This window comes from Hibiscus syriacus, unplaced genomic scaffold, assembly GCF_006381635.1.
Source record: "Hibiscus syriacus cultivar Baekdansim isolate YM2019G1 unplaced genomic scaffold, ASM638163v2 tig00002237_pilon, whole genome shotgun sequence".
NCBI lineage: Eukaryota > Viridiplantae > Streptophyta > Magnoliopsida > Malvales > Malvaceae > Hibiscus > Hibiscus syriacus.
In genome coordinates, this window is record NW_024061918.1 from 2,845,506 (window position 1) to 2,855,592 (window position 10,087).

Below are 10,087 nucleotides of genomic sequence, written 5' to 3' on the forward strand. Positions count from 1 at the left end.
TTAAAATTAGTAAATACAAAAACTAAAATTAATTAAATTAGAATACAAAGACTGAATCTATAATTTAATTGATAGTATAGGCCCCATTCGAAGAAATAACCAAGATGTTTCTGTAATGTAGTTGCCGTTGGAGACGATAGATATGAAGAAAAAAGAAGCCGCTGAGTCAGAGTCGAGTGAGTCAGAAGAGGATAAACATGGTGGTAGTCCCCACTCCCCAGTTGCCCTTTACCACGCATTAAACCTAACAATAAACCAAATCTCTTATCTTTTCCCTTCCGATTATCCCATTCCACCCAACCGCGGCGAACCATCGCATCGCATATTTAAAACCTACACAAACGCATTTTCCACTACTCCCATGGCTTCCTCTACTCACTGCTTCCTTCTCTTTTTCTCTTGCTTTCTCTGCTTCAGGAACGCGTTCCCTGTTCTGGGTTTCCGATCAAATTTCGCTCTGTTCCCCGTCGTTAAAGACGCCGCAACTCTCCAGTATGTCGCCAGGATTTCTCACGCTACTCCTTTGCGACGCACCGACCTCGTGGTTGATCTCGGCGGTTCGTTTCTTTGGATGGATTGCGATTCCGGACACGTTTCGTCATCAAACCGGTTGATCTCCAGCTGCTCCGTCAACTGCTCGAGAGCAAAGTTCAACGAGCCGGGAAGCAAGAGCTGTCTCTTAAACGCAAATTGTAATGTGTTCCCCAACAATGGTGTGACGGGGTTGACCTCAATAGGGGAACTGGTGGAGGATATCATAGCCGTCGATTCGGTTGAAATGTTAAAAGTCGGAGAAATCACAACTGTCGACCACTTCATCCACTCTTGTGCACCGACCTTCCATTTGCAGGGCTTGGCCATTGGTGCCAAGGGGATGGTGGGTTTAGGGAAATCTCCCATTTCATTGCCGTCTCAACTCAGTGCCTCAATCGGACACCCACAAAAGTTCACTCTTTGCTTATCATCATCATCATCATCAAACGGTGTGCTATTAACGGGCAACGGAGAAACTCTTTTCGGTTCCAAAATAACAAGGTCGTTAACGTACACACCCCTCGTCATCAAACAAGACGGCTATTCCATTAACGTTCAGTCCATCAAGATCAACGGAAGAAGGTTGGGGTTAAGCAAACTAGAGGCCAAGTTAAGCACAACCGTGCCTTATGCCACGATGCAAACCTCAATCTACGCAACGTTTTCCAAGGCGTATGTCGAGGCAGCCGCTTCGATGAACATGACCAGGGCGCCAACCGTGGCTCCATTCGGACTCTGCTTTAGCTCCAAGCATGGCCCTTTGGTGCCCGAAATCGACCTGGTTTTGCAAAGCGAGATGGTGAAATGGAGGATTCAAGGGAGTTCTTCAATGGTGAAAGTAAACCAAGAGAGCATTTGCCTAGGGGTTTTGGATGGAGGAATGGATCAAAATAGCCCCATTGTGATAGGAGGGCTCCAAATGGAAGGTAACCTTTTGGAGTTTGATCTCGAGAGTTCCATGCTGGGATTTAGCTCTTCTCTGTTATTGAAGAAAACAACTTGTTCCTCCAAGTTGAAGCAGTTCATGTAATTTATCTTTCTTATTTTGAAGTTTTGTTTTGTGAAGGAGCATGATGGTATCTGTTGATGCGATTTGTGAAGCATCAATGCTCGTAATTTGAGGAGAGCACTTTACTTTTGAGGTTTGAAGTTATTACATGGAAGGAAATGTATATACTAAATGAACAAAGCATTGCTTATTGGATCATCAATTTTACTCCAAAAGTATGGATATTAATTGAAAGCTTGGAGTTGTGGTTTAAATGTTTGGGAAATTTTCCCTTTTCTAAGAACGTGTCAAGAGTGGAATTTACTCCCAAATGAAGAAGCTTTGTCTGATACCTATTCTATGGATAAACTATAAATTCACTTAATTTTATTCTCACTTTTATTTTGGTCACTCGAGATTAAAAATTTTCAATTTATTCAATGAATTTTATTTGCTCCTGATCACTTAGATATTAAAACATGAACGGAACGATTATAAGACAATCATGTTTACTTATATGAACTATTTGCTAACACGGAGTCTATATGTCAGTTAGTCATACACTTTTTTTTAATCTTCTTCCTCCAAAGAAAAGAGCTTTACAACCTCATCTTTGTATTATGTCAGTGTTGAAACCGTCAATGTTTTCTACGATCACTCAAGATACTGACGAACTTGTCTCGGCATCTCTTACCACTTTGTTAGTATGGATTTTTCAAAAACCACTTTAAAACTCATAAAATTCAATTCAAAACTTACAACTTCTCAAATCATTTTGGTCTACAATATCCACCATTCTATCGACATAGAATCAAGATAGACAATTTCTTATTCATTATCGAGAAATCAAAAGAGATTATAAATCAATATTTTTCACACACAAAAAAATTAGGGTCATTTCACAAAAATCAAGATATACATTAGCCTTTGGTTTTTAAAGGAAGTTGCTAAAAGTGACCGTATCAAAAGTTAAATTATGGTATTTTAAGTTTTGTTTGATAACTAAACTTCAATTGTCTTAAAACTTTGAAAACCATTTAAACAGTTTACTCTTAAAAATATTTTTCTTAGACAACATTTACTCTATCATGAGAGCACAAAATTGACTTTCGTTTGATGCGAGTAACACAATAAAATTTTTGGATTTATCAATCGATTAGATCGAATTAAAAATTTTAGACTTGATAAATTTTGAATCGAATTGAATTTATAAAATTTGAAAAAAAATTAAATTATTTAAGTTTATATTTAAATTCAATTCTAAATATTTATAATGTTATAGTACATATTGATTCAAGTTTAAAATGTTATATATATATATATATATATATATATATATATATATATATATATATATATGAATTAAGAATCACGACTCAAACTTTAAAAACAATATATTAATTATTAAAAAATTTAAATTATCCGAATAACTCAAATTTTATTTTTTAAAATATTAAATTAATTTTTTTAATATCAAAGAAAATAAAAGTTTTAATTTAAATTGATTTTTTTCCAGTCGTAATAAAAATGACTTCCTTTTGTAGATGTGTGCCAAGAAAAGAAGCATAAAAAAGAAAGAGAGTTTCACCCATAAGCGACAAGACTGAATTTTAAAGTTGTTTTTGTTGATCTTATCTTCCCAACAAGTTGAGTTGGCACTTACAATAATTTAAAGGGTTAACTAAATATATGATAATTTATCTTTATGTTTTACTCATTTTTTGTTATTGATTTTAAAAAATATAAGATATAGTTACTTTTATTTTTATTTAATTAAGATATAGTCACCCGAGCTAGCTACCGGCAATTAAATATTTTGATATAATCACACATTTGGTTCTTGTTATTTACGTATTCTCTCAATTTAATCATATTTTTAATAAGTTATATATTTTTAAATGAAAATAAAATAATTTTTTTAAATTAAGTTAATAATAAAACATTTTTAATAAGTTGATATAAAGTATTTTAAGTTAATATATATAAAATTATATTATATCTAATTTGGGTCATGGGTACTTGGTTCATAATTTTTTTTTTATTTTTTCTATAAATTATATTATTTTTAAATATATATATATATATATATATATATATATAACTCTAAAATTTAAAAGTTTATAATATATATAATCCACACATAAAGTTTAAAAATTCAAAATTACATAATTGAAATAAAATTTACTAAAATTTAAAATAAAGATGTATAATTAAATTTTAAATGTTTTGAAGTTAAAATAAATGTTTTAAAAAATAATTTAGAACGTTAATTTGTAATAATTTAATAAATTAAGAATTTAGAACGTTATGATATAAAAATTTAAGAAATCAAGATTTTAGAATGTTAGAATGAAATAATTTGAGGATTATGAATACAAATTTAATATAAGATAAAAATAAAAAATATATAATAAATCGGGTACCGGGTTGGAGGGTACCCAATTAACATACATTTTGTGACCCATGCTCGACCCAAAAACCTGGCCGAGTACTCGTCCCAAAAAATCGGATATTTTTATTATAAATATCTGATTTTTTTAACTGGGTCAGTAGGTCAACGGGTCAGCTCAATCGGGTTGGGTATTTTTGAACAACCTTACTGGCATGACATGTGACATCGTTCGATTGGAGGATTAAATTTATCTTAATTTATTAAAAGTATGACTAAATTGAGAGAATATGTAAATAACATGAACCAAATGTGTGATTATAACAAAAATATTTAACTGTTGTTAACGATAATTAACTCAGGATAAACACGTCTTAATTAAATAAAAACGAAAGTGACTATATCTTAATTAAATAAAAACAAAGATAATCATATCTTATATTTTCTAAAATTAATGATTAAAAGTAGACAAAACACAAAAATAGTTAGTACCCAATCCTACTTTAAATGTGTTTAAAACAAGGTAGATTTTTTTATTAAGAATATCGCCCCTCAAAAAAATATTCATTTAAATTTGTTGCGTATAAAAAATTTATTAAACCGCCTCCATAAATAAAAGTAGGATAAAAATATATAAATAATTCATCGATGCTATTTTTTTAACTCCTTCGATTATTCAAAGTTATAGAATAATTTTTGATTATATGATGTTGCTTCATTGAGTTCCTTTAGTATTAAAAGTTACAAATTGATCACTTAACTATTTATTTATGTTCCAAACTCGTCTTTTTCTATTAAAATATTGACAGTATTCTGAGATGAAAGTTAACCTGTTGAATGTGATATGATGAAATCTGATTCCATAATCTCAAACGACTATCATATCTTAGTTATTATGTCAATGTCCAACTTAGACAACCACCAAACTTTAACAAAAAGGATGATTTTAGGACATAATAAATAGTTGGGTGACTATTTTTATAACTTTTAATAGTAAAATGTATTAATAAAGTAATATTCTATGATTAGACGATTGTTTTATAACTTTTAATAATCGAGTGACTGAATAAAATAATACCCTTAAAAATTTATATTCAAATAAGTCTACACTCTATATATACAATATAAACAATTACAAATGATTTTAAACGTATACTATATTAATATTATTTGAAAAAGTACTATGAGCAAAAGAAGTGTGTCTTGTTATATAAATTTTTGGAAAGTATCATTGACAAAGTGAGCTTTATCTGTATCAGATTGATGGTTTGCTTTTTCAGTTAGGTTATGACATGTTTAAATTAAGGGTTTTACTTAAATATATTCGTTAAAAATATTATTTTTTATTTGAAATAAAAAAAATCGATCACATAATATGAAAATATTTTCTATAAAAAAAGTTTCTTTCAGCTGAATCATTGACGAGGCTGTTAAGATGTACTCTACGTTTCTCTTTCCAAGGAAACTCTTTGTAGCAAGTATTTTTTACCAGTGTGGCAGTCACGCCAACGATCTAGGTAAAAAAAAATCTTGAGAAAAATGTCATTTTAAAGAATATAGATTATGAAAATGGTCAAAGAATAAGAGATTGAACACGTAGATTTTAAAGAATATAGATTATAAATTTTTCAAAGCAGAAGACCATGCTAGTTTGAGACTATGCTAAATAGATTTATTAGAAAAATATCCCCAACCTGCACATATAGGATTAACTTGCATCCTACAAAACGCGAGGAAAGGCTTCGCTTTGTACAAAGCGCGAGGTACGTACTACGTGGACGTACTTTTCAGAGAGTGCAATTTAAAATTTGTATTAAATATCTCGTGTTACATAGAACGCGAGGTTTCGAGATATTGAACTCTTCCGAGAAATTTATCACAACTATATCGCGTTCAGAGAAGATTTGAAATTTAAAATTTCAAAAGATTCCCTAACCTTGCGCTCTATTGAACGTGAGGTATCATTAATCTCGCTTCGAGGGCGGTGCGAGGACTACTATAAATAGGCCCCCAAAACCAAAATTCTCACACCCTTCTTAAAAACAAATCTCTCTCGCACATTTTCTCTCTGATATTATTATGGCGAGATTACTGAGGGTTGATCATAGGCATGTATGCGATTATTGGAGGACAAATTCGGAGGTAATTTTTATTTATTTATTTACTTTGAATTATTTATTTATTTTCGTATTCATTTATTTCAAATAAATTATTTACTTATTTATTTATTTATTTATTTGAAGGAGTATGAACGTTTGTTGGTGTGTTATATCAACCGTTTCTCAAGCCCTCATGTTGATATTATTCCATATTTGCACGAAGCCAATTTTGGTTATGTTAGCACTATAACTGGTGGTACGAAGTTGCATCCTCCATTGATAAACATGTTGCTAGAACGGTGAAGATCGGAGACGCACACGCTTCATTTTCCTTGTGGGGAGGCAACTATTACCCTTGAAGATGTCACATTCCATGTTGGGCTCCCTGTTGACGGAAATCCTATTACCGGTATCGTCCATGGGCAATGGAGGGGCCTGTGTGCAGAACTGCTCAAAATTACTCCGACAAGTGACGATATAGAGAGAAGATCTACATTAAATTTTTGGACGACAAGTTTTTGGAGCTACATGCCAATGTTGTTGTAGAAATTAAATAGGTAATTTTTAAAATCTATGTTTATTTATTTTAATTAATTTATTTATAATTGTAACATCCCAAACATCGGGTTAGTGACCAAATTGTAAGATTTTAGATTTCAGTGACTAAATTAGATAAATAGAAGAGTTCAAGGACTTAATTGAAATATTTTGTGTAGGATGAATAGTAAAGGAAGGAAAGCTGGAAGGGAAAAAGGGTCTTTTAGCAAGGAAATGAATTAAAAATTTTAGCCATGGGATTTTATAACACGTGGAAATGGGATTTATGAGATTTCATTTTCGAGACATTTCTCTACTCTTCATTCTTCTCTCTCTTTTCTTCTACGTGAGCTGCTAACTAAGGCAAAAACTCCTTTAGTTGAATAATTCTTGTAAATAAGATATGCTTTAGAGTCTTGAAAGGTTAGGAAAACTAAAGGAAGGTTTAAAGTAGTTTAAAATCCAAAGGATAGCAAGTTATAGAGGATTGAATGTATGAAGTTTTTAAGTGAAAAGTTGAATAAGAAGACATAAATGAATTTATAAGTTGGATTTGACTTGTCATAGGCTTGAATAAGAAGTAATAAGTGTTAGAAATAAGTTTGGATTATGTTAAAAAATTAGTAAAATTCTTAGTTTCAAGAATTATAATAAGATGTTGAAGTTTATAAGGTCTTAAAATGATAAAAGATAGTTAAAGTGGTTGTAGTTGAGTTCAAGTGGTATGAAAGGAATTTAAAGGTGAAAATTAAGTAAAGGGTTGATGATTTTTGGGTGAAAGAAGTCTATTATATGTGTAAGGGGTATCGGTACCAGATGATTGGGTACCGATACTACACAACTATTATATGTTATATTATTGTGTAGGTATCGATACTGCATGAACAATATCGATACCATAAGACCATTTTAGACAACATCTTCATGAGGTATTGATACTGGAAGAGGTAGTATCGATACCAAAAAGGCAGGTATCGATACCATTGTAGGAATGAAAACATTGAATCTAATTTGGGTAGCAATACCCAAGTATGGTATCGATACCATTATGAAGGAAGTATCAGTACTGTACCTTGGGGTACCGATACTACTTTTTAAGGAAAATGTGAATTATGTTCATTAAATAGTTAAGTTGTTAAGATCAAGCTATAATGTTTAGGATTCTGATGTCTATTTTGAAAATCATATTTATGTAGATACCGAGCCTAAACGAGTTTCGAAACAAGTGGCGAGTAAGATTGAGCGAGGGAAAGACAAAGAACTATAGGTGAGTGCTTATTTGTAGAATGATTATATTATGATATGGAAATTAGACTTGTGATAAGTCTAGTTCCAACATAGGTAATACATGATTGCATTACATGATACGATACATTACATGAACTCTTATGATATGCATTATATGACAATGATCTATGTGAATATGTATGAGAAGTTTACATAAATGATGTGATAAAAGGTAAGAAATTATATATCTATGAGATACAAACTATGTGAAATGTAAAAGCCCATGTTATGTAGATGAGAGCTATAGGTATAATTGGCATGCCAAGAGTCCAGGGTCTGCGTGGTCCTTCGGGACATATATGTATCCTTTGGAACATTTATGGGGTCTTTTGAGACACAAATTTGATCCTTGGAATATGTATATAGTTCTTAAGGAGATTTCTATGAGGTCCTTATGGACATTTTATATGGCACTTTGGTGCATTTCTACGTGACACTTCGATACAATTCTACGTGGCACTTCTGTGCATTTATACGAGCTGTGGTGAAAGCATTTGTGCACAACCTCTGTTGACAACCATTTTTCGACCGAGTTGATATTATGATATTATTATTATTACTATTATTACTATTATTATATATAATATATTATATATTGATTATTATAATTATTATTTTATTATTACAAATGGAGGCCCATTTACAAGAGGGAGCCCGATTACAAGTTCAAACCTTGAGGCCCAACAAACAAGCAGATCCAAGCTCAAACCCAGTTCAAACCCGGATCCGACCCGAAAACCCTAGGGTTTCACCATGCTTCTCCAGCGCCTCCAATTATCTCAGCCGTTGGATCTGGAGAGATCTAACGATCCAGATTGCTTCTAGAAGAAACCCTAGGGTATCATAACCATAGGGCTATGTTCGACCGCTGTCTTCAACTACCCCAATCCAACGCTGCCATGATGTCGCCGTCTCCAATAGAAGGATCCAGAAGAAGAGTATGGGACGCATAACTCATCGACCTATAGTGAGTCACCATCATAGATCTGGTGACTCACTGATAGGGTTCGTCATTGTAGATGATTTCTAGGGGCTATATAAACCTCGTTCCTGTAAGCAACAAACACACAGAGATAGATGGAGGAAGTAACAGGCGTGAACAACAACACAAACAGAAGCAAAAGCAAGCAAGGATAGAAATGGAGAGTGTAAAAAATAAAGAACCACAACAAGAACGACGAGCAACGAAAGAAAATAGTGAAGAAACCGAGAGACTTACCCAACTGACGGAGCTTCAACGTCATCGGAAAGTCGAAGAAACCGAAGGTATAAACTCAGATATACAGAGTTTGAGAGTTTTTTTAGAAAAAAAGCTTGGAATCATGGTTAGGAGAGTGAGGGCTTCGATTTAGTGTATTTAGGTGAACTCCGGCCACCGTGGGTGATGGCCGATGGTGGTTTTTGACTGCTGGTCGGTGACCGGCCTTCCTCCGATAGAGGATTTTTAGAGAGAAGGGAGAGAGAAATGAAATAAGAAAATAGGAGAAATGACCCTTAAAAGATTGATTTTGGGTTATTTAAACCCTCCCCAAACAACGTCGTTTTGGGGAAGGACTGTCTGCATAATTTGACAATGGGTAAATTACACCCATGGTCCCTGGTCCTGTAAGATTTACAAATTTGGTCACCAAAAGCAGGTTTTTATGTCTTTAAATTCTGTCTTTTAATTTTATTTATTTATATTTTAGTCCATATCTATATGTTTATATTTTATGTAAAATTACTTATTTAGTCACTATAATTTTTAACAATTTGTATTTTAACCAGTATTATTATTTATTGTTAAATTACATTACTAGTACCCAATTTTTATAATATTTTGAATTAGCGATTTTACTTGTGTTATTTTATAATTTAATCACCATATTTTGATATCCTTAATTTTAATAATATTATTATTATTATATTTAGTACCTAAAAATATAATATTTGACAAGTAACCTAAAAATTTAATATTTTATATTTTCATCATTAAGTATATTATATAAATTTGGGTTATTTTAATTTATACAATGAATTGTAAAATATCTCCTTAACTGATTAGGAAGATATTTTAATAATTGTTGGTATAAAATAATATACCTAATATTTTGTCAATAGAGTCATTAATTAAATATAAATTTATAATTTATTACAAAGATAAAATCAATTAATAAACACCGGCACCAATTTGGGTATTGTGGGGGGTGCTAATCCTTCCCCCACACGTATCTGACTTCCGAACTCATTTTATGGTAAGAAGACCCCTGTTCT

General features: G+C 31.9%; 1 protein-coding gene across 1 annotated transcript; it reads left to right on the top strand.

Annotated features, from left to right (window-relative positions):
• Positions 1-266: 266 nt before the first annotated feature.
• Positions 267-1,758, top strand: LOC120142076 (probable aspartic proteinase GIP2). The gene has a single exon (XM_039156845.1). It carries the CDS (start codon positions 362-364, stop codon positions 1,562-1,564), a length of 1,203 nt encoding a protein of 400 aa, XP_039012776.1. The 5' UTR covers positions 267-361; the 3' UTR covers positions 1,565-1,758.
• The last annotated feature ends 8,329 nt before the right edge of the window (positions 1,759-10,087 follow it).